We start from the raw sequence: 25,440 nt of genomic DNA on the forward strand, positions 1-25,440 counted from the left end.
AATACAGGAAGTCACCACATTACTACAAGACAAAACAGACCTGATGGTCTTTTTTAAGCAAAAAAAGCTAATCTTGCTTTCATATAATATCGAAACAGCTTGAAAAGGTAGTGGAATAGTGTCAGCAGGAAGTGGAATAGTGTCAGCAGGAAGTGGAATAGTGTCAGCAGGTAGTGGAATAGTGTCAGCATTTACATTACATTTAAGTCATTTAGCAGACGCTCTTATCCAGAGCGACTTACAAATTGGTGCATACACCTTATGACATCCAGTGGAACAGCCACTTACAATAGTGCATCTAAATCTTTTTAGGGGGGTGAGAAGGATTACTTACCCTATCCTAGGTATTCCTTGAAGAGGTGGGGTTTCAGGTGTCTCCGGAAGGTGGTGATTGACTCCGCTGTCCTGGCGTCGTGAGGGAGTTTGTTCCACCATTGGGGGCCAGAGCAGCGAACAGTTTTGACTGGGCTGAGCGGGAACTGTACTTCCTCAGTGGTAGGGAGGCGAGCAGGCCAGAGGTGGATGAACGCAGTGCCCTTGTTTGGGTGTAGGGCCTGATCAGAGCCTGGAGGTACTGAGGTGCCGTTCCCCTCACAGCTCCGTAGGCAAGCACCATGGTCTTGTAGCGGATGCGAGCTTCAACTGGAAGCCAGTGGAGAGAGCGGAGGAGCGGGGTGACGTGAGAGAACTTGGGAAGGTTGAACACCAGACGGGCTGCGGCGTTCTGGATGAGTTGTAGGGGTTTAATGGCACAGGCAGGGAGCCCAGCCAACAGCGAGTTGCAGTAATCAAGACGGGAGATGACAAGTGCCTGGATTAGGACCTGCGCCGCTTCCTGTGTGAGGCAGGGTCGTACTCTGCGGATGTTGTAGAGCATGAACCTACAGGAACGGGACACCGCCTTGATGTTAGTTGAGAACGACAGGGTGTTGTCCAGGATCACGCCAAGGTTCTTAGCGCTCTGGGAGGAGGACACAATGGAGTTGTTAACCGTGATGGCGAGATCATGGAACGGGCAGTCCTTCCCCGGGAGGAAGAGGAGCTCCGTCTTGCTGAGGTTCAGCTTGAGGTGGTGATCCGTCATCCACACTGATATGTCTGCCAGACATGCAGAGATGCGATTCGCCACCTGGTCATCAGAAGGGGGAAAGGAGAAGATTAATTGTGTGTCGTCTGCATAGCAATGATAGGAGAGACCATGTGAGGTTATGACAGAGCCAAGTGACTTGGTGTATAGCGAGAATAAGAGAGGGCCTAGAACAGAGCCCTGGGGGACACCAGTGGTGAGAGCGCGTGGTGAGGAGACAGATTCTCGCCACGCCACCTGGTAGGAGCGACCTGTCAGGTAGGACGCAATCAAGCGTGGGCCGCGCCGGAGATGCCCAACTCGGAGAGGGTGGAGAGGAGGATCTGATGGTTCACAGTATCGAAGGCAGCCGATAGGTCTAGAAGGATGAGAGCAGAGGAGAGAGAGTTAGCTTTAGCAGTGCGGAGCGCCTCCGTGATACAGAGAAGAGCAGTCTCAGTTGAATGACTAGTCTTGAAACCTGACTGATTTGGATCAAGAAGGTCATTCTGAGAGAGATAGCGGTAGAGCTGGCCAAGGACGGCACGCTCAAGAGTTTTGGAGAGAAAAGAGAGAAGGGATACTGGTCTGTAGTTGTTGACATCGGAGGGATCGAGTGTAGGTTTTTTCAGAAGGGGTGCAACTCTCGCTCTCTTGAAGACGGGAGGGACGTAGCCAGCGGTCAGGGATGAGTTGATGAGCGAGGTGAGGTAAGGGAGAAGGTCTCCGGAAATGGTCTGGAGAAGAGAGGAGGGGATAGGGTCAAGCGGGCAGGTTGTTGGGCGGCCGGCCGTCACAAGACGCGAGATTTCATCTGGAGAGAGAGGGAGAAAGAGGTCAGAGCATAGGGTAGGGCAGTGTGAGCAGAACCAGCGGTGTCGTTTGACTTAGCAAACGAGGATCGGATGTCGTCGACCTTCTTTTCAAAATGGTTGACGAAGTCATCTGCAGAGAGGGAGAAGGGGGGAGGATTCAGGAGGGAGGAGAAGGTGGCAAAGAGCTTCCTAGGGTTAGAGGCAGATGCTTGGAATTTAGAATGGTAGAAAGTGGCTTTAGCAGCAGAGACAGAGGAGGAAAATGTAGAGAGGAGGGAGTGAAAGGATGCCAGGTCCGCAGGGAGGCGAGTTTTCCTCCATTTCCGCTCGGCTGCCCGGAGCCCTGTTCTGTGAGCTCGCAATGAGTCGTCGAGCCACGGAGCGGGAGGGGAGGACCGAGCCGGCCTGGAGGATAGGGGACATGGAGAGTCAAAGGATGCAGAAAGGGAGGAGAGGAGGGTTGAGGAGGCAGAATCAGGAGATAGGTTGGAGAAAGTTTGAGCAGAGGGAAGAGATGATAGGATGGAAGAGGAGAGAGTAGCGGGGGAGAGAGAGCGAAGGTTGGGACGGCGCGATACCATCCGAGTAGGGGCAGTGTGGGAAGTGTTGGATGAGAGCGAGAGGGAAAAGGATACAAGGTAGTGGTCGGAGACTTGGAGGGGAGTTGCAATGAGGTTAGTAGAAGAACAGCATCTAGTAAAGATGAGGTCAAGCGTATTGCCTGCCTTGTGAGTAGGGGGGGAAGGTGAGAGGGTGAGGTCAAAAGAGGAGAGGAGTGGAAAGAAGGAGGCAGAGAGGAATGAGTCAAAGGTAGACGTGGGGAGGTTAAAGTCGCCCAGAACTGCAGGTAGTGAAATAGTGAAATAGTGTCAGCAGGAAGTGGAATAGTGTTAGCAGGTAGTGGAATAGTGTCAGCAGGTAGTGGAATGGTGTCAGCAGGTAGTGGAATAGTGTCAGCAGGTAGTGGAATGCTCACTGGGACCAACGATCAGTCTATAGTCTAGATACCAGTATGCTCACTGGGACCAACGATCAGTCTATAGTCTAGATACCAGTATGCTCACTGGGACCAATGATCAGTCTATAGTCTAGATACCAGTATGCTCACTGGGACCAACGATCAGTCTATAGTCTAGATACCAGTATGCTCACTGGGGACCAACGATCAGTCTATAGTCTAGATACCAGTATGCTCACTGGGGACCAACGATCAGTCTATAGTCTAGATACCAGTATGCTCACTGGGGACCAACGATCAGTCTATGTTCTAGCTACCAGTATGCACACTGGGGACCAACGATCAGTCTATAGTCTAGCTAGCAGTATGCTCACTGGGGACCAACAATCAGTCTATAGTCTAGATACCAGTATGCTCACTGGGGACCAACGATCAGTCTATAGTCTAGATACCAGTATGCTCACTGGGGACCAACGATCAGTCTATAGTCTAGATACCAGTATGCTCACTGGGACCAACGATCAGTCTATAGTCTAGCTACCAGTATACACACTGGGGACCAACGATCAGTCTATAGTCTAGATACCAGTATGCTCACTGGGGACCAACGATCAGTCTATAGTCTAGATACCAGTATGCTCACTGGAGACCAACGGTCAGTCTATAGTCTAGATACCAGTATGCTCACTGGGGACCAACGATCAGTCTATAGTCTAGATACCAGTATGCTCACTGGGGACCAACGATCAGTCTATAGTCTAGATACCAGTATGCTCACTGGGGACCAACCATCAGTCTATAGTCTAGATACCAGTATGCTCACTGGGGACCAACAATCAGTCTATAGTCTAGCTACCAGTATGCTCACTGGGGACCAACGATCAGTCTATAGTCTAGATACCAGTATGCTCACTGGGGACCAACGATCAGTCTATAGTCTAGATACCAGTATGCTCAATGGGGACCAACGATCAGTCTATGTTCTAGCTACCAGTATGCACACTGGGGACCAACGATCAGTCTATAGTCTTGCTACTAGTATGCTCACTGGGGACCAACGATCAGTCTATAGTCTAGCTACCAGTATGCTCACTGGGACCAACGATCAGTCTATAGTCTAGCTACCAGTATGCTCACTGGGGACCAATGATCAGTCTATAGTCAAGATACCAGTATGCTCACTGGGGACCAACAATCAGTCTATAGTCTAGATACCAGTATGCTCACTGGGGACCAACGATCAGTCTATAGTCTAGATACCAGTATGCTCACTGGGGACCAATGATCAGTCTATAGTCTAGATACCAGTATGCTCACTGGGGACCAACGATCAGTCTATAGTCTTGCTACCAGTATGCTCACTGGGACCAACGATCAGTCTATAGTCTAGATACCAGTATGCTCACTGGGGAACAACTATCAGTCTATAGTCTAGCTACCAGTATGCTCACTGGGGACCAACGATCAGTCTATAGTCTAGATACCAGTATGCTCACTGGGGACCAACGATCAGTCTATAGTCTAGATACCAGTATGCTCACTGGGGACCAACGATCAGTCTATGTTCTAGCTACCAGTATGCACACTGGGGACCAACGATCAGTCTATAGTCTTGCTACTAGTATGCTCACTGGGGACCAACGATCAGTCTATAGTCTAGATACCAGTATGCTCACTGGGGACCAATGATCAGTCTATAGTCTAGATACCAGTATGCTCACTGGGGACCAACGATCAGTCTATAGTTTGGCTACCAGTATACTCACTGGGACCAACGATCAGTCTATAGTCTAGATACCAGTATGCTCACTGGGGAACAACTATCAGTCTATAGTCTAGCTACCAGTATGCTCACTGGGGACCAACGATCTGTCTATAGTCTAGATACCAGTATGCTCACTGGGGACCAACGGTCAGTCTATAGTCTAGATACCAGTATGCTCACTGGGGACCAACGATCGGTCTATAGTCTAGATACCAGTATGCTCACTGGGATCAATGATCAGTCTATAGTCTAGATACCAGTATGCTCACTGGGGACCAACCATCAGTCTATAGTCTAGATACCAGTATGCTCACTGGGGACCAATGGACACCAACCACCTATTCTGCATGATAGGGTCCTTCGGCAGGGCTTGCAAACCATAGTTGGTCAATACATACACCGATGTTCAGTCTCAAACGGCCGTGCTCCTTCGTTGGGGGCGATGAAAGAATGTAATCCCATTCGGTGAAGGGAAGTGAGGTGGGCGGAGGGTCACAATAATAGCTAAGACGCTAATCATTGTTAAAACTCTGCAAAGTTGTGTTCTGTGAGTGTCACTGAGTAAGCTGATACCCCATTTCATAGGCACGCAATCAAATCGAATCAAAGTTTATTTGTCACGTGCGCCGAATAAAACAGGTGTAGACCTCACAGTGAAATGCTTACTTACAGGCTCTAACCAATACTGCAAAAAAAAGTATTAGGTGAATAATAGGTAGGTAAATAAATAAAAACAACAGTAAAAAGACAGGCTATATACAGTATCAATCTTTTTAAAAAGACAGTGAAAAATAACAGTAGCGAGGCTATAAAAGTAGCGAGGCTATAAAAGTAGCGAGGCTACATACAGACATCGGTTAGTCAGGCTGATTGAGGTAGTATGTACATGTAGATATGGTTAAAGTGACTATGCATATATGATGAACAGAGAGTAGCAGTAGTGTAAAAGAGGGGTTGGTGGGTGGTGGGACACAATGCAGATAGCCCAGTTAGCCAATGTGCGGGGGCACTGGTTGGTCGGCCCTCTATTGAGGTAGTATGTACATGAATGTATAGTTAAAGTGACTATGCATATAAGATAAACAGAGAGTAGCAGCAGCGTAAAAGAGGGGTTGGGGGGGGCACACAATTCAAATAGTGATTGCTTGGGGGTAAAAACTGTTGAGAAGCCTTTTTGTCCTAGACTTGGCACTCCGGTACTGCTTGCCATGCAGTAGTAGAGTCAGCCTATGCTGGCTCACCATGTCAGCCGATGCTGGCTCACCATGTCAGCCGATGCTGGCTCACCATGTCAGCCGATGCTGGCTCACCATGTTAACCGACGCTGGCTCACCATGTTAGTCGATGCTGACTCACCATGTCAGCCGATGTTGGCTCACCATGCCAGCAGATGCTGGCTCACCATGTCAGCCGATGCTGGCTCACCATGTCAGCCGATGCTGGCTCACCATGCCAGCAGATGCTGGCTCACCATGTTATCCGATGCTGGCTCACCATGTCAGCCGATGCTGGCTCACCATGTTAGCCGATGCTGACTCACCATGTCAGCCGATGCTGACTCACCATGTCAGCCGATGTTGGCTCACCATGCCAGCAGATGCTGGCTCACCATGTCAGCCGATGCTGGCTCACCATGTCAGCCGATGCTGGCTCACCATGTTATCCGATGCTGGCTCACCATGTCAGCCGATGCTGGCTCACCATGTCAGCCGATGCTGGCTCACCATGTCAGCCGATGCTGGCTCACCATGTTATCCGATGCTGGCTCACCATGTCAGCCGATGCTGGCTCAACATCTCAGCCGATGCTGGCTCACCATGTCAGCCGATGCTGGCTCACCATGTCAGCCGATGCTGGCTCACCATGTCAGCCGATGCTGGCTCAACATCTCAGCCGATGCTGGCTCACCATGTCAGCCGATGCTGGCTCACCATGTCAGCCGATGCTGGCTCAACATCTCAGCCGATGCTGGCTCACCATGTCAGCAGATGCTCAAGTTGCACCTTTTCTTTTTCAATGAGACCACGTTGTAATTGCACCTCGACTCTCGTTATTTACAGACTCTGTAGCAAACTATAGTCCAATCATATCTAAGTTAATTTCCTTGGAAAGATAACTGCCACGTGATTCTCCGGCCATGCGAAGGCAGCCTCTCTTTTTCACTGTGACCAATGTTGACTGGACCACAATAATCTATTTCGGGAACGCTGTCTTCTAGCCCAAGCTCGCTATGTGATTTGAAAACAGCAGTGGTATGCATATTTATTTGATTTAATAGCACTGTATCATTTTACCACAGTGGGCTTCCCCAATTGGGCTAGCAGTAACAGAGCTAACAGTGGAATTCAACTTTATGGTTAGATGATTATAACTGACAATATCCCTGGGAGTTTGGTTATATGTAGCAGTACAAGATTCGTACTGACAATACCCCTGGGAATATCTGTAGCAGTATGATAACGCTGTGAAAAATTGGGAATGGGAAGAACTACCTGAGCCAGTGTCAGGCTGACTGGGAAGAACTACCTGAGCCAGTGTTAGGCTGATTGGGAAGAACTACCTGAGCCAGTGTTAGGCTGATTGGGAAGAACTACCTGAGCCAGTGTTAGGCTGACTGGGAAGAACTTCCTGAGCCAGTATTAGGCTGATTGGGAAGAACTACCTGAGCCAGTGTTAGGCTGACTGGGAAGAACTACCTGAGCCAGTGTTAGGCTGATTGGGAAGAACTACCTGAGCCAGTGTTAGGCTGATTGGGAAGAACTACCTGAGCCAGTGTTAGGCTGACTGGGAAGAACTACCTGAGCCAGTGTTAGGCTGATTGGGAAGAACTACCTGAGCCAGTGTTAGGCTGACTGGGAAGAACTACCTGAGCCAGTGTTAGGCTGATTTTGAGTCAATGTGTTATAATGTAAGAGGCCCTGATATACATTTTGCCCCTGTCATATTTGGATACAAACCATCCCTCTTGTAAAACTGGGGCTTTTCCCAAAAGTGGTCAAAATTGTCAATGTACTCCAAATCCATCCGGGAGAAGTAGGATTTAAGCCGCTAGTGGAGCCAGAGGAGAAGACTAAAGTGTTCCATTCCCCTTTAAGCCGCTAGTGGAGCCAGAGGAGAAGACTAAAGTGTTCCATTCCCCTTTAAGCCGCTAGTGGAGCCAGAGGAGAAGACTAAAGTGTTCCATTCCCCTTTAAGCCGCTAGCGGAGCCAGAGGAGAAGACTAAAGTGTTCCATTCCCCTTTAAGCCGCTAGTGGAGCCAGAGGAGAAGACTAAAGTGTTCCATTCCCCTTTAAGCCGCTAGTGGAGCCAGAGGAGAAGACTAAAGTGTTCCGTTCCCCTTTAAGCCGCTAGTGGAGCCAGAGGAGAAGATTAAGTGTTCCGTTCCCCTTTAAGCCGCTAGTGGAGCCAGAGGAGAAGACTAAAGTGTTCCATTCCCCTTTAAGCCGCTAGTGGAGCCAGAGGAGAAGACTAAAGTGTTCCATTCCCCTTTAAGCCGCTAGTGGAGCCAGAGGAGAAGACTAAAGTGTTCCATTCCCCTTTAAGCCGCTAGTGGAGCCAGAGGAGAAGACTAAAGTGTTCCATTCCACGACCGATTGTTGGTTGAGGCCCTGAAATGAGAACCCACTTGTCCTTCTCCTTTTAGTTTGTCTACGAGCACTCTGAAGTCAGATTTTAATCGCTCCGATTTACAAATATTGCTGTTAATTTGTACCAACATTAATGACTACTGTGAACATACGGTGCTTCCCTCGTCACAGCAGGGGACCCGGTGATCTATGTCCTGGACACAGGCTCCAGGGAAGCAGTGGGTCCTTGCTTCCACGACCACCACATCCTTAACTATGGAACTTTCTAGAACAACCACCACTGGAGGACGAAGAGAGGCCTGTTCTGAGACTGTGCCATGTGCCATGGGGGGTGTTGAGGTGGAGTGGGAAGGACAGGAGGAGCGGGCGTGGGGTCTTGTCAGAGGGCCCCGGGGGAAGTCAAGGGAGCTGCTAGAGAGCCGCAGGCCTGGAGGGCAGAGGGAGGATACGTTGGAATGTTCCTCCTCTCTTACTTGTAACTTGATCCCACTTTGTATCCGATGGAGTAGAGCAAGACTCTGTAGTCCTACAGTTCTCGTCGGAGGGATGTGTTAAACCGGAGGGTCCAGAGGTACAGGAGAGCAGCATCCTGAATTTCCCCCCTCAGTCGTTTAGAATTGTCGTGTCAAAAAACAGCACGCAGTCTGGAAGTCTTCTTAGCCAGAGCGAGACGTTCTAAAAAGGACCCTGTTCTTCTCTAGTAGGTTAATGATCTGGTCTGTTGAGGCAACGAGCCGGTAACAGCTTTCACAAGTGTATAAGTCAATAAATGATTTGTCTTGCTTAAACTCCCATAAACAAGTGCTACAAGAGTCAACCACAACATTAGATAAGCTTTGTCGGTGACAAGGGAGGTGCGGGGGAGTCGGGGAAGAGCAACATTGTCAAGCAGATGAAATGAAATCTCGCGTCTGGTGACGGCTGGCCGCCCAACAACCTGCCCGCTTGACCCTATCCCCTCCTCTCTTCTCCAGACCATTTCCGGAGACCTTCTCCCTTACCTCACCTCGCTCATCAACTCATCCCTGACCGCTGGCTAGTCCCTTCCGTCTTCAAGAGAGCGAGAGTTGCACCCCTTCTGAAAAAACCTACACTCGATCCCTCCGATGTCAACAACTCCCTTCTTTCTTTTCTCTCCAAAACTCTTGAACGTGCCGTCCTTGGCCAGCTCTCCCGCTATCTCTCCCAGAATGACCTTCTTGATCCAAATCAGTCAGGTTTCAAGACTAGTCATTCAACTGAGACTGCTCTTCTCTGTATCACGGAGGCGCTCCGCACTGCTAAAGCTAACTCTCTCTCCTCTGCTCTCATCCTTCTAGACCTATCGGCTGCCTTCGATACTGTGAACCATCAGATCCTCCTCTCCACCCTCTCCGAGTTGGGCATCTCCGGCGCGGCCCACGCTTGGATTGCGTCCTACCTGACAGGTCGCTCCTACCAGGTGGCGTGGCGAGAATCTGTCTCCTCACCACGCGCTCTCACCACTGGTGTCCCCCAGGGCTCTGTTCTAGGCCCTCTCCTATTCTCGCTATACACCAAGTCACTTGGCTCTGTCATAACCTCACATGGTCTCTCCTATCATTGCTATGCAGACGACACACAATTAATCTTCTCCTTTCCCCCTTCTGATGACCAGGTGGCGAATCGCATCTCTGCATGTCTGGCAGACATATCAGTGTGGATGACGGATCACCACCTCAAGCTGAACCTCGGCAAGACGGAGCTGCTCTTCCTCCCGGGAAGGACTGCCCGTTCCATGATCTCGCCATCACGGTTGACAACTCCATTGTGTCCTCCTCCCAGAGCGCTAAGAACCTTGGCGTGATCCTGGACAACACCCTGCCGTTCTCAACTAACATCAAGGCGGTGGCCCGTTCCTGTAGGTTCATGCTCTACAACATCCGCAGAGTACGACCCTGCCTCACACAGGAAGCGGCGCAGGTCCTAATCCAGGCACTTGTCATCTCCCGTCTGGATTACTGCAACTCGCTGTTGGCTGGGCTCCCTGCCTGTGCCATTAAACCCCTACAACTCATCCAGAACGCCGCAGCCCGTCTGATGTTCAACCTTCCCAAGTTCTCTCACGTCACCCCGCTCCTCCGCTCTCTCCACTGGCTTCCAGTTGAAGCTCGCATCCGCTACAAGACCATGGTGCTTGCCTACGGAGCTGTGAGGGGAACGGCACCTCAGTACCTCCAGGCTCTGATCAGGCCCTACACCCAAACAAGGCCACTGCGTTCATCCACCTCTGGCCTGCTCGCCTCCCTACCACTGAGGAAGTACAGTTCCCGCTCAGCCCAGTCAAAACTGTTCGCTGCTCTGGCCCCCCAATGGTGGAACAAACTCCCTCACGACGCCAGGACAGCGGAGTCAATCACCACCTTCCGGAGACACCTGAAGCCCCACCTCTTTAAGGAATACCTAGGATAGGATAAGTAATCCTTCTCACCCCCCCCCCCTAAAAGATTTTGATGCACTATTGTAAAGTGGCTGTTCCACTGGATGTCATAAGGTGAATGCACCAATTTGTAAGTCGCTCTGGATAAGAGCATCTGCTAAATGACTTAAATGTAAATGTAAATGTACAGACAGATGACCTAGCTAGTTGGAACTAGCCTGCTAACTAGCTAGCTGCAGGAGATGCCTCGTTGGAACTAGCCAGGGCTAGCCTGCTAACTAGCTAGCTGCAGGAGATGACTAGTTGGAACTAGCCGGGGCTAGCCTGCTAACAAGCTAGCTGCAGGAGATGACTAGTTGGAACTAGCCGGGGCTAGCCTGCTAACTAGCTAGCTGCAGGAGATGACTAGTTGGAACTAGCCGGGGTTAGCCTGCTAACAAGCTAGCTGCAGGAGATGACTAGTTGGAACTAGCCGGGGCTAGCCTGCTAACAAGCTAGCTGAGATGACTAAATCCAGCCAACATAGTGTGTTAAGAACAGCACTAACGCTGTGGTTCCAGAATAATACACGTAAAAAAATATATAAAAACACAGAAGGGTTGTTTCGCCACTTAAACATTCTGCTTCCTACTTCCTGGTCACATGTCAACCCAGCCTACTCTCACTCCTACTTTCAGAAATACTGTGTCTCTCAGCAGTTTCTCAGCCAAGATCCGTAATATATTAGTCAGTGAGAAACATGTTGACAAAGGGTATTTATTTTTTAGGAACATTAATAATTGATTAAAGGTGACAGTGTCTCAGTAACTGGTAAACCCAATAGCACTCCTATACGTGTGCTGTGAGAGATCTGTGTAACTGACAAAGACAGAATAGGGGTTTGTTATGTTAACAAGTAAATCACATTGACTGTCTCAGCATGTGGGTAGGTTATTGAGACGGACAGAGTAAATCACATTGACTGTCTCAGCATGTGGGTAGGTTATTGAGACTGACAGAGTAAATCACATTGACTGTCTCAGCATGTGGGTAGGTTATTGAGACTGACAGAGTAAATCACATTGACTGTCTCAGCATGTGGGTAGGTTATTGAGACGGACAGAGTAAATCACATTGACTGTCTCAGCATGTGGGTAGGTTATTGAGACTGACAGAGTAAATCACATTGACTGTCTCAGCATGTGGGTAGGTTATTGAGACGGACAGAGTAAATCACATTGACTGTCTCAGCATGTGGGTAGGTTATTGAGACGGACAGAGTAAATCACTTTGACTGTCTCAGCATGTGGGTAGGTTATTGAGACTGACAGAGTAAATCACATTGACTGTCTCAGCATGTGGGTAGGTTATTGAGACGGACAGAGTAAATCACTTTGACTGTCTCAGCATGTGGGTAGGTTATTGAGACTGACAGAGTAAATCACATTGACTGTCTCAGCATGTGGGTAGGTTATTGAGACGGACAGAGTAAATCACATTGACTGTCTCAGCATGTGGGTAGGTTATTGAGACGGACAGAGTAAATCACATTGACTGTCTCAGCATGTGGGTAGGTTATTGAGACGGACAGAGTAAATCACATTGACTGTCTCAGCATGTGGGTAGGTTATTGAGACGGACAGAGTAAATCACTTTGACTGTCTCAGCATGTGGGTAGGTTATTGAGACGGACAGAGTAAATCACATTGACTGTCTCAGCATGTGGGTAGGTTATTGAGACGGACAGAGTAAATCACATTGACTGTCTCAGCATGTGGGTAGGTTATTGAGACTGACAGAGTAAATCACATTGACTGTCTCAGCATGTGGGTAGGTTATTGAGACGGACAGAGTAAATCACTTTGACTGTCTCAGCATGTGGGTAGGTTATTGAGACTGACAGAGTAAATCACATTGACTGTCTCAGCATGTGGGTAGGTTATTGAGACGGACAGAGTAAATCACATTGACTGTCTCAGCATGTGGGTAGGTTATTGAGACGGACAGAGTAAATCACATTGACTGTCTCAGCATGTGGGTAGGTTATTGAGACTGACAGAGTAAATCACATTGACTGTCTCAGCATGTGGGTAGGTTATTGAGACGGACAGAGTAAATCACATTGACTGTCTCAGCATGTGGATAGGTTATTGAGACTGACAGAGTAAATCACATTGACTGTCTCAGCATGTGGATAGGTTATTGAGACGGACAGAGTAAATCACATTGACTGTCTCAGCATGTGGATAGGTTATTGAGACGGACAGAGTAAATCACATTGACTGTCTCAGCATGTGGGTAGGTTATTGAGACGGACAGAGTAAATCACATTGACTGTCTCAGCATGTGGGTAGGTTATTGAGACGGACAGAGTAAATCACATTGACTGTCTCAGCATGTGGGTAGGTTATTGAGACGGACAGAGTAAATCACATTGACTGTCTCAGCATGTGGGTAGGTTATTGAGACGGACAGAGTAAATCACATTGACTGTCTCAGCATGTGGATAGGTTATTGAGACGGACAGAGTAAATCACATTGACTGTCTCAGCATGTGGATAGGTTATTGAGACAGACAGAGTAAATCACATTGACTGTCTCAGCATGTGGGTAGGTTATTGAGACGGACAGAGTAAATCACATTGACTGTCTCAGCATGTGGATAGGTTATTGAGACGGACAGAGTAAATCACATTGACTGTCTCAGCATGTGGATAGGTTATTGAGACGGACAGAGTAAATCACATTGACTGTCTCAGCATGTGGGTAGGTTATTGAGACGGACAGAGTAAATCACATTGACTGTCTCAGCATGTGGATAGGTTATTGAGACGGACAGAGTAAATCACATTGACTGTCTCAGCATGTGGATAGGTTATTGAGACGGACAGAGTAAATCACATTGACTGTCTCAGCATGTGGGTAGGTTATTGAGACGGACAGAGTAAATCACATTGACTGTCTCAGCATGTGGGTAGACAGGGAGAAGTTAATGATTGATGTGATTAACCACCGCGGGTGACAAACTTCATCAGCAAAGTTGACAAACTTCCTGAATCATCAACTCTTGATAAGTACTAAGCACTTTTAGTCATTCAGTTAGCTAAGCAACAACATCTTTAGAGAACGGATCAGAGAGAGAGAGAGAGAGAGAGAGAAAGAGAAAAAAAAGTATTTTTAAAATTTTATTTGATTTATTTGTCAATTTAGAAATAATTGCCCAAGACCATTATTCTACCACGTATGTCCATTGTGGCCCTCTGACCACAACCATCTCCTATAACCGGCATGGATGATGAACAACTGGGGACCTTTGTATCGTGGGACTATGTCGTATTCGCATGTCTGTTCGTGGTCTCCTCGGGGATAGGGGTGTTCTTTGCGGTGAAGGAGAGGAAGAACCCCTCATCGGAGTTCCTGGTAGGGGGTCGTCAGATGACCTGCGGTCCCGTGGCTCTGTCCCTCACTGCCAGCTTTATGTCTGCTGTCACCGTGCTCGGGGCACCCTCCGATGTCTACCGTTTTGGGGGGTCGTTCGTCCTCTTCGGCGTGGCCTACACCTTCGTGGTCATCGCTACAGCTGAACTGTTTGTGCCAGTGTTCTACAGATCGGGGATCACAAGTACCTACGAGGTACTGTGTGTTTTTTTAATGATTTGTTCTTCATTTTAAAGGGGCAATATGAGATTCTAACAGCAACAAAGTGGGCACCCCGCCATACATAAATGTTTTGGTAAACAAAAATGGATTTATCAATCCCAGATTTCCTCTTTGACCTTTTATTCAACCAGAAGGTCCAGTTGAGGTCAAAGGAACTCTTTCTTTACCAAGGGAGACCTGCGCATGAAGGTCAGCCCGACTATCTAACGATGGGCAACTGGCGGCCTGTGGACTGCGCCCACAGATTAATTTCCAAAGACCCCAAAAATTAAAAACAATTATATATATCGTTTTTTTCTTTCTACCCAGTCAGGGTCTCAGCTTACTGTTGCTAGGTAGAATAGTAGGATGCACAAGGTTACATTTCGAAATGTGGATTGTGCATCAGCAGTTTTTCTCTTGTTATATCACTGACAGTCACTCAATTAGCCCATGTCAGGTAAAATCTTTAGAGTGGTAAATTAGTCTAGCAGCCAGCTATCTAAACTCGGAGTAATCAAGGTCGAATGACTGGGGGCTTGATTTTGTTAGTCACTCTCGCAAAATGTGTAGAATTGCAGGAAGTTAACTGTAATGTAATTTTTTTCTCTCCCCTGTCAAGACGGGGGCCGCTAAATGACTTTGCTTGCAAGGCGGGGAGGCTCCCTGTTTCCCCCCACTTAATATTATATATGGATGTGGGTATGTAGAGGTCAGCTTTTTATTGTGGCCCCCCACCCCGTCAAAGTTGCCCATCCCTGATCTAACGTGACATAAATTTAACATTATGGTCTTTAATTTTCCCTTCATTATATTGATTGACTGGTTGCCAATGACATTATAGGGTGTTCAAAGCACACTGCAGTAACGATGTTTTAACTTTTTGATGTAGGGTGTTTTACATGTCTCTCTCTCTTGCTGAGAGACTGGTTCTGTCCTCTATAGAGACTGGTTCTGTCCTCTATAGAGACTGGTTCTTGTCCTCTATAGAGAGTGGTTCTGTCCTCTATAGAGAGTGGTTATGTCCTCTATAGAGAGTGGTTCTGTCTTCTATAAAGAGAGTGGTTCTGTCCTCTATAAAGAGAGTGGTTCTGTCCTCTATATAGAGTAGTTCTGTCTTCTATAAAGAGAGTGGTTCTGTCTTCTATAAAGAGAGTGGTTCTGTCTTCTATAAAGAGAGTGGTTCTGTCCTCTATAAAGAGAGTGGTTCTGTCCTCTATAAAGAGTGGTTCTGTCCTCTATATAGAGTAGTTCTGTCTTCTATAAAGAGAGTGGTTCTGTCCTATATAAAGAGAGTGATTCTGTCTTCTATAAAGAGAGTGGTTCTGTCTTCTATATAGAGCAGTTCTGTCTTCTATAAAGAGAGTGGTTCTGTCCTCTATAAAGAGAGTGGTTCTGTCTTCTATAAAGAGTGGTTCTGTCTTCTATAAAGATAGTGGATCTGTCTTCTATAAAGAGAGTGGTTCTGTCTTCTATAAAGAGAGTGGTTCTGTCTTCTATAAAGAGAGTGGTTCTGTCTTCTATAAAGAGAGGGGTTTTGTCTTCTATAAAGAGAGTGGTTCTGTCCTCTATAAAGAGAGTGGTGCTGTCTTCTATAAAGAGAGTGGTTCTGTCTTCTATAAAGAGAGTGGTTCTGTCCTCTATATAGAGAGTGGTTCTGTCTTCTATAAAGAGAGTGGTTCTGTCCTCTATATAGAGTAGTTCTGTCTTCTATAAAGAGAGTGGTTCTGTCCTCTATAGAGAGTGGTTCTGTCCTCTATAGAGAGTGGTTCTGTCCTCTATAGAGAGTGGTTCTGTCCTCTATATAGAGTAGTTATGTCTTCTATAAAGAGAGTGGTTCTGTCTTCTATAAAGAGAGTGGTTCTGTCTTCTATAAAGAGAGTGGTTCTGTCCTCTACAAAGAGAGTGGTTCTGTCCTCTATATAGAGTATTTCTGTCTTCTATAAAGAGAGTGGTTCTGTCCTCTATAAAGAGAGTGATTCTGTCTTCTATAAAGAGAGTGGTTCTGTCTTCTATATAGAGTAGTTCTGTCTTCTATAAAGAGAGTGGTTCTGTCCTCTATAAAGAGAGTGGTTCTGTCTTCTATAAAGAGTGGTTCTGTCTTCTATAAAGATAGTGGATCTGTCTTCTATAAAGAGAGTGGTTCTGTCTTCTATAAAGAGAGTGGTGCTGTCTTCTATAAAGAGAGTGGTTCTGTCCTCTATATAGAGAGTGGTTCTGTCTTCTATAAAGAGAGTGGTTCTGTCCTCTATATAGAGTAGTTCTGTCTTCTATAAAGAGAGTGGTTCTGTCCTCTATAGAGAGTGGTTCTGTCCTCTATAGAGAGTGGTTCTGTCCTCTATAGAGAGTGGTTCTGTCCTCTATAAAGAGAGTGGTTCTGTCCTCTATAAAGAGTGGTTCTGTCCTCTATATAGAGTAGTTCTGTCTTCTATAAAGAGAGTGGTTCTGTCCTCTATATAGAGTAGTTCTGTCTTCTATAAAGAGAGTGGTTCTGTCCTCTATAAAGAGAGTGATTCTGTCTTCTATAAAGAGAGTGGATCTGTCTTCTATAAAGAGTGGTTCTGTCCTCTATAAAGAGAGTGGTTCTGTCTTCTATAAAGACAGTGGTTCTGTCCTCTATAGATAGTGGTTCTGTCCTCTATAAAGATAGTGGATCTGTCCTCTATAGATAGTGGTTCTGTCCTCTATAGAGAGTGGTTCTGTCTTCTATAAAGAGTGGTTCTGTCTTCTATAAAGAGAGTGGTTCTGTCCTCTATAAAGAGTGGTTCTGTCCTCTATAAAGAAAGTGGTTCTGTCTTCTATAGAGAGTGGTTCTGTCTTCTATAAAGAGTGGTTCTGTCCTCTATAGAGAGTGGTTCTGTCTTCTATAAAGAGTGGTTCTGTCCTCTATAAAGAGAGTGGTTCTGTCCTCTATAAAGAGAGTGGTTCTGTCCTCTATAAAGAGAGTGGTTCTGTCCTCTATAAAGAGAGTGGTTATGTCCTCTATAAAGAGAGTGGTTATGTCCTCTATAAAGAGAGTGGTTCTGTCCTCTATAAAGAGAGTGGTTCTGTCCTCTATAAAGAGAGTGGTTCTGTCCTCTATAAAGAGAGTGGTTCTGTCCTCTATAGAGAGTGGTTATGTCCTCTATAAAGAGAGTGGTTCTGTCCTCTATAAAGAGAGTGGTTCTGTCCTCTATAAAGAGAGTGGTTCTGTCCTCTATAGAGACTGGTTCTTGTCCTCTATAGAGAGTGGTTCTGTCCTCTATAGAGAGTGGTTCTGTCCTCTATAGAGAGTGGTTCTGTCTTCTATAAAGAGAGTGGTTCTGTCCTCTATAAAGAGAGTGGTTCTGTCCTCTATATAGAGTAGTTCTGTCTTCTATAAAGAGAGTGGTTCTGTCTTCTATAAAGAGAGTGGTTCTGTCTTCTATAAAGAGAGTGGTTCTGTCCTCTATAAAGAGAGTGGTTATGTCCTCTATAAAGAGTGGTTCTGTCCTCTATATAGAGTAGTTCTGTCTTCTATAAAGAGAATGGTTCTGTCCTCTATAAAGAGAGTGATTCTGTCTTCTATAAAGAGAGTGGTTCTGTCTTCTATATAGAGCAGTTCTGTCTTCTATAAAGAGAGTGGTTCTGTCCTCTATAAAGAGAGTGGTTCTGTCTTCTATAAAGAGTGGTTCTGTCTTCTATAAAGATAGTGGATCTGTCTTCTATAAAGAGAGTGGTTCTGTCTTCTATAAAGAGAGTGGTTCTGTCTTCTATAAAGAGAGTGGCTCTGTCTTCTATAAAGAGAGGGGTTCTGTCTTCTATAAAGAGAGTGGTTCTGTCCTCTATAAAGAGAGTGGTGCTGTCTTCTATAAAGAGAGTGGTTCTGTCTTCTATAAAGAGAGTGGTTCTGTCCTCTATATAGAGAGTGGTTCTGTCTTCTATAAAGAGAGTGGTTCTGTCCTCTATATAGAGTAGTTCTGTCTTCTATAAAGAGAGTGGTTCTGTCCTCTATAGAGAGTGGTTCTGTCCTCTATAGAGAGTGGTTCTGTCCTCTATAGAGAGTGGTTCTGTCTTCTATAAAGAGAGTGGTTCTGTCCTCTATAAAGAGAGTGGTTCTGTCCTCTATATAGAGTAGTTATGTCTTCTATAAAGAGAGTGGTTCTGTCTTCTATAAAGAGAGTGGTTCTGTCTTCTATAAAGAGAGTGGTTCTGTCCTCTACAAAGAGAGTGGTTCTGTCCTCTATATAGAGTATTTCTGTCTTCTATAAAGAGAGTGGTTCTGTCCTCTATAAAGAGAGTGATTCTGTCTTCTATAAAGAGAGTGGTTCTGTCTTCTATATAGAGTAGTTCTGTCTTCTATAAAGAGAGTGGTTCTGTCCTCTATAAAGAGAGTGGTTCTGTCTTCTATAAAGAGTGGTTCTGTCTTCTATAAAGATAGTGGATCTGTCTTCTATAAAGAGAGTGGTTCTGTCTTCTATAAAGAGAGTAGTGCTGTCTTCTATAAAGAGAGTGGTTCTGTCTTCTATAAAGAGAGTGGTTCTGTCCTCTATATAGAGAGTGGTTCTGTCTTCTATAAAGAGAGTGGTTCTGTCCTCTATATAGAGTAGTTCTGTCTTCTATAAAGAGAGTGGTTCTGTCCTCTATAGAGAGTGGTTCTGTCCTCTATAGAGAGTGGTTCTGTCCTCTATAGAGAGTGGTTCTGTCCTCTATAAAGAGAGTGGTTCTGTCCTCTATAAAGAGTGGTTCTGTCCTCTATATAGAGTAGTTCTGTCTTCTATAAAGAGAGTGGTTCTGTCTTCTATAAAGAGAGTGGTTCTGTCTTCTATAAAGAGAGTGGTTCTGTCCTCTACAAAGAGAGTGGTTCTGTCCTCTATATAGAGTATTTCTGTCTTCTATAAAGAGAGTGGTTCTGTCCTCTATAAAGAGAGTGATTCTGTCTTCTATAAAGAGAGTGGTTCTGTCTTCTATATAGAGTAGTTCTGTCTTCTATAAAGAGAGTGGTTCTGTCCTCTATAAAGAGAGTGGTTCTGTCTTCTATAAAGAGTGGTTCTGTCTTCTATAAAGATAGTGGATCTGTCTTCTATAAAGAGAGTGGTTCTGTCTTCTATAAAGAGAGTGGTGCTGTCTTCTATAAAGAGAGTGGTTCTGTCTTCTATAAAGAGAGTGGTTCTGTCCTCTATATAGAGAGTGGTTCTGTCTTCTATAAAGAGAGTGGTTCTGTCCTCTATATAGAGTAGTTCTGTCTTCTATAAAGAGAGTGGTTCTGTCCTCTATAGAGAGTGGTTCTGTCCTCTATAGAGAGTGGTTCTGTCCTCTATAGAGAGTGGTTCTGTCCTCTATAAAGAGAGTGGTTCTGTCCTCTATAAAGAGTGGTTCTGTCCTCTATATAGAGTAGTTCTGTCTTCTATAAAGAGAGTGGTTCTGTCCTCTATATAGAGTAGTTCTGTCTTCTATAAAGAGAGTGGTTCTGTCCTCTATAAAGAGAGTGATTCTGTCTTCTATAAAGAGAGTGGATCTGTCTTCTATAAAGAGTGGTTCTGTCCTCTATAAAGAGAGTGGTTCTGTCTTCTATAAAGAGTGGTTCTGTCTTCTATAAAGATAGTGGATCTGTCTTCTATAAAGAGAGTGGTTCTGTCTTCTATAAAGAGAGTGGTTCTGTCTTCTATAAAGAGAGTGGTTCTGTCTTCTATAAAGAGAGGGGTTCTGTCTTCTATAAAGAGAGTGGTTCTGTCCTCTATAAAGAGAGTGGTGCTGTCTTCTATAAAGAGAGTGGTTCTGTCTTCTATAAAGAGAGTGGTTCTGTCCTCTATATAGAGAGTGGTTCTGTCTTCTATAAAGAGAGTGGTTCTGTCCTCTATATAGAGTAGTTCTGTCTTCTATAAAGAGAGTGGTTCTGTCCTCTATAGAGAGTGGTTCTGTCCTCTATAGAGAGTGGTTCTGTCCTCTATAGAGAGTGGTTCTGTCCTCTATATAGAGTAGTTCTGTCTTCTATAAAGAGAGTGGTTCTGTCTTCTATAAAGAGAGTGGTTCTGTCTTCTATAAAGAGAGTGGTTCTGTCCTCTACAAAGAGAGTGGTTCTGTCCTCTATATAGAGTATTTCTGTCTTCTATAAAGAGAGTGGTTCTGTCCTCTATAAAGAGAGTGGTTCTGTCTTCTATATAGAGTAGTTCTGTCTTCTATAAAGAGAGTGGTTCTGTCCTCTATAAAGAGAGTGGTTCTGTCTTCTATAAAGAGTGGTTCTGTCTTCTATAAAGATAGTGGATCTGTCTTCTATAAAGAGAGTGGTTCTGTCTTCTATAAAGAGAGTGGTGCTGTCTTCTATAAAGAGAGTGGTTCTGTCTTCTATATAGAGAGTGGTTCTGTCTTCTATAAAGAGAGTGGTTCTGTCCTCTATATAGAGTAGTTCTGTCTTCTATAAAGAGAGTGGTTCTGTCCTCTATAGAGTGGTTCTGTCCTCTATAGAGAGTGGTTCTGTCCTCTATAGAGAGTGGTTCTGTCCTCTATAAAGAGAGTGGTTCTGTCCTCTATAAAGAGTGGTTCTGTCCTCTATATAGAGTAGTTCTGTCTTCTATAAAGAGAGTGGTTCTGTCCTCTATATAGAGTAGTTCTGTCTTCTATAAAGAGAGTGGTTCTGTCCTCTATAAAGAGAGTGATTCTGTCTTCTATAAAGAGAGTGGATCTGTCTTCTATAAAGAGTGGTTCTGTCCTCTATAAAGAGAGTGGTTCTGTCTTCTATAAAGACAGTGGTTCTGTCCTCTATAGAGAGTGGTTCTGTCCTCTATAAAGATAGTGGATCTGTCCTCTATAGATAGTGGTTCTGTCCTCTATAGAGAGTGGTTCTGTCTTCTATAAAGAGTGGTTCTGTCTTCTATAAAGAGAGTGGTTCTGTCCTCTATAAAGAGTGGTTCTGTCCTCTATAAAGAGAGTGGTTCTGTCTTCTATAGAGAGTGGTTCTGTCTTCTATAAAGAGTGGTTCTGTCCTCTATAGAGAGTGGTTCTGTCTTCTATAAAGAGTGGTTCTGTCCTCTATAAAGAGAGTGGTTCTGTCCTCTATAAAGAGAGTGGTTCTGTCCTCTATAAAGAGAGTGGTTCTGTCCTCTATAAAGAGAGTGGTTATGTCCTCTATAAAGAGAGTGGTTATGTCCTCTATAAAGAGAGTGGTTCTGTCCTCTATAAAGAGAGTGGTTCTGTCTTCTATAAAGAGAGTGGTTCTGTCCTCTATAAAGAGAGTGGTTCTGTCCTCTATAGAGAGTGGTTATGTCCTCTATAAAGAGAGTGGTTCTGTCCTCTATAAAGAGAGTGGTTCTGTCCTCTATAAAGAGAGTGGTTCTGTCCTCTATAGAGACTGGTTCTTGTCCTCTATAAAGAGTGGTTCTGTCCTCTATAGAGAGTGGTTCTGTCCTCTATAGAGAGTGGTTCTGTCTTCTATAAAGAGAGTGGTTCTGTCTTCTATAAAGAGAGTGGTTCTGTCCTCTATATAGAGTAGTTCTGTCTTCTATAAAGAGAGTGGTTCTGTCTTCTATAAAGAGAGTGGTTCTGTCTTCTATAAAGAGAGTGGTTCTGTCTTCTATAAAGAGAGTGGTTATGTCCTCTATAAAGAGTGGTTCTGTCCTCTATATAGAGTAGTTCTGTCTTCTATAAAGAGAATGGTTCTGTCCTCCTTCTATAAAGAGTGGTTCTGTCTTCTATAAAGATAGTGGATCTGTCTTCTATAAAGAGAGTGGTTCTGTCTTCTATAAAGAGAGTAGTGCTGTCTTCTATAAAGAGAGTGGTTCTGTCTTCTATAAAGAGAGTGGTTCTGTCCTCTATATAGAGAGTGGTTCTGTCTTCTATAAAGAGAGTGGTTCTGTCCTCTATATAGAGTAGTTCTGTCTTCTATAAAGAGAGTGGTTCTGTCCTCTATAGAGAGTGGTTCTGTCCTCTATAGAGAGTGGTTCTGTCCTCTATAGAGAGTGGTTCTGTCCTCTATAAAGAGAGTGGTTCTGTCCTCTATAAAAGAGTGGTTCTGTCCTCTATATAGAGTAGTTCTGTCTTCTATAAAGAGAGTGGTTCTGTCTTCTATAAAGAGAGTGGTTCTGTCTTCTATAAAGAGAGTGGTTCTGTCCTCTACAAAGAGAGTGGTTCTGTCCTCTATATAGAGTATTTCTGTCTTCTATAAAGAGAGTGGTTCTGTCCTCTATAAAGAGAGTGATTCTGTCTTCTATAAAGAGAGTGGTTCTGTCTTCTATATAGAGTAGTTCTGTCTTCTATAAAGAGAGTGGTTCTGTCCTCTATAAAGAGAGTGGTTCTGTCTTCTATAAAGAGTGGTTCTGTCTTCTATAAAGATAGTGGATCTGTCTTCTATAAAGAGAGTGGTTCTGTCTTCTATAAAGAGAGTGGTGCTGTCTTCTATAAAGAGAGTGGTTCTGTCTTCTATAAAGAGAGTGGTTCTGTCCTCTATATAGAGAGTGGTTCTGTCTTCTATAAAGAGAGTGGTTCTGTCCTCTATATAGAGTAGTTCTGTCTTCTATAAAGAGAGTGGTTCTGTCCTCTATAGAGAGTGGTTCTGTCCTCTATAGAGAGTGGTTCTGTCCTCTATAGAGAGTGGTTCTGTCCTCTATAAAGAGAGTGGTTCTGTCCTCTATAAAGAGTGGTTCTGTCCTCTATATAGAGTTTTCTGTCTTCTATAAAGAGAGTGGTTCTGTCCTCTATATAGAGTAGTTCTGTCTTCTATAAAGAGAGTGGTTCTGTCCTCTATAAAGAGAGTGATTCTGTCTTCTATAAAGAGAGTGGTGGTTCTGTCTTCTATAAAGAGTGGTTCTGTCCTCTATAAAGAGAGTGGTTCTGTCTTCTATAAAGAGTGGTTCTGTCTTCTATAAAGATAGTGGATCTGTCTTCTATAAAGAGAGTGGTTCTGTCTTCTATAAAGAGAGTGGTTCTGTCTTCTATAAAGAGAGTGGTTCTGTCTTCTATAAAGAGAGGGGTTCTGTCTTCTATAAAGAGAGTGGTTCTGTCCTCTATAAAGAGAGTGGTGCTGTCTTCTATAAAGAGAGTGGTTCTGTCTTCTATAAAGAGAGTGGTTCTGTCCTCTATATAAAGAGAGTGGTTCTGTCTTCTATAAAGAGAGTGGTTCTGTCCTCTATATAGAGTAGTTCTGTCTTCTATAAAGAGAGTGGTTCTGTCCTCTATAGAGAGTGGTTCTGTCCTCTATAGAGAGTGGTTCTGTCCTCTATAAAGAGTGGTTCTGTCCTCTATATAGAGTAGTTATGTCTTCTATAAAGAGAGTGGTTCTGTCTTCTATAAAGAGAGTGGTTCTGTCTTCTATAAAGAGAGTGGTTCTGTCCTCTACAAAGAGAGTGGTTCTGTCCTCTATATAGAGTATTTCTGTCTTCTATAAAGAGAGTGGTTCTGTCCTCTATAAAGAGAGTGGTTCTGTCTTCTATATAGAGTAGTTCTGTCTTCTATAAAGAGAGTGGTTCTGTCCTCTATAAAGAGAGTGGTTCTGTCTTCTATAAAGAGTGGTTCTGTCTTCTATAAAGATAGTGGATCTGTCTTCTATAAAGAGAGTGGTTCTGTCTTCTATAAAAGAGAGTGGTGCTGTCTTCTATAAAGAGAGTGGTTCTGTCCTCTATATAGAGAGTGGTTCTGTCTTCTATAAAGAGAGTGGTTCTGTCCTCTATATAGAGTAGTTCTGTCTTCTATAAAGAGAGTGGTTCTGTCCTCTATAGAGAGTGGTTCTGTCCTCTATAGAGAGTGGTTCTGTCCTCTATAGAGAGTGGTTCTGTCCTCTATAAAGAGAGTGGTTCTGTCCTCTATAAAGAGTGGTTCTGTCCTCTATATAGAGTAGTTCTGTCTTCTATAAAGAGAGTGGTTCTGTCCTCTATATAGAGTAGTTCTGTCTTCTATAAAGAGAGTGGTTCTGTCCTCTATAAAGAGAGTGATTCTGTCTTCTATAAAGAGAGTGGATCTGTCTTCTATAAAGAGTGGTTCTGTCCTCTATAAAGAGAGTGGTTCTGTCTTCTATAAAGACAGTGGTTCTGTCCTCTATAGAGAGTGGTTCTGTCCTCTATAAAGATAGTGGATCTGTCCTCTATAGATAGTGGTTCTGTCCTCTATAGAGAGTGGTTCTGTCTTCTATAAAGAGTGGTTCTGTCTTCTATAAAGAGAGTGGTTCTGTCCTCTATAAAGAGTGGTTCTGTCCTCTATAAAGAGAGTGGTTCTGTCTTCTATAGAGAGTGGTTCTGTCTTCTATAAAGAGTGGTTCTGTCCTCTATAGAGAGTGGTTCTGTCTTCTATAAAGAGTGGTTCTGTCCTCTATAAAGAGAGTGGTTCTGTCCTCTATAAAGAGAGTGGTTCTGTCCTCTATAAAGAGAGTGGTTCTGTCCTCTATAAAGAGAGTGGTTATGTCCTCTATAAAGAGAGTGGTTATGTCCTCTATAAAGAGAGTGGTTCTGTCCTCTATAAAGAGAGTGGTTCTGTCCTCTATAAAGAGAGTGGTTCTGTCCTCTATAAAGAGAGTGGTTCTGTCCTCTATAGAGAGTGGTTATGTCCTCTATAAAGAGAGTGGTTCTGTCCTCTATAAAGAGAGTGGTTCTGTCCTCTATAAAGAGAGTGGTTCTGTCCTCTATAGAGACTGGTTCTTGTCCTCTATAGAGAGTGGTTCTGTCCTCTATAGAGAGTGGTTCTGTCCTCTATAGAGAGTGGTTCTGTCTTCTATAAAGAGAGTGGTTCTGTCCTCTATAAAGAGAGTGGTTCTGTCCTCTATATAGAGTAGTTCTGTCTTCTATAAAGAGAGTGGTTCTGTCTTCTATAAAGAGAGTGGTTCTGTCTTCTATAAAGAGAGTGGTTCTGTCCTCTATAAAGAGAGTGGTTATGTCCTCTATAAAGAGTGGTTCTGTCCTCTATATAGAGTAGTTCTGTCTTCTATAAAGAGAATGGTTCTGTCCTCTATAAAGAGAGTGATTCTGTCTTCTATAAAGAGAGTGGTTCTGTCTTCTATATAGAGCAGTTCTGTCTTCTATAAAGAGAGTGGTTCTGTCCTCTATAAAGAGAGTGGTTCTGTCTTCTATAAAGAGTGGTTCTGTCTTCTATAAAGATAGTGGATCTGTCTTCTATAAAGAGAGTGGTTCTGTCTTCTATAAAGAGAGTGGTTCTGTCTTCTATAAAGAGAGTGGTTCTGTCTTCTATAAAGAGAGGGGTTCTGTCTTCTATAAAGAGAGTGGTTCTGTCCTCTATAAAGAGAGTGGTGCTGTCTTCTATAAAGAGAGTGGTTCTGTCTTCTATAAAGAGAGT

General features: G+C 44.6%; 1 protein-coding gene across 2 annotated transcripts in view; it reads left to right on the forward strand.

Annotated features, from left to right (window-relative positions):
• Window positions 1-13,681: 13,681 nt before the first annotated feature.
• slc5a12 (solute carrier family 5 member 12) overlaps window positions 13,682-25,440 on the forward strand; it is an 80,190-nt gene continuing 68,431 nt past the window's right edge. For both annotated transcript variants that reach the window (XR_008067199.1, XM_052466765.1), the window contains exon 1: window positions 13,682-14,202. Coding sequence is in view for 1 of the 2 variants with exons in the window: in XM_052466765.1 (XP_052322725.1) it covers window positions 13,858-14,202 (345 nt within the window). In the remaining variant the exon portion in view is untranslated. The remainder of the gene's footprint in view (window positions 14,203-25,440) is intronic.

This window comes from Oncorhynchus keta, chromosome 17, assembly GCF_023373465.1.
Source record: "Oncorhynchus keta strain PuntledgeMale-10-30-2019 chromosome 17, Oket_V2, whole genome shotgun sequence".
Taxonomy (NCBI): Eukaryota; Metazoa; Chordata; class Actinopteri; order Salmoniformes; family Salmonidae; genus Oncorhynchus; species Oncorhynchus keta.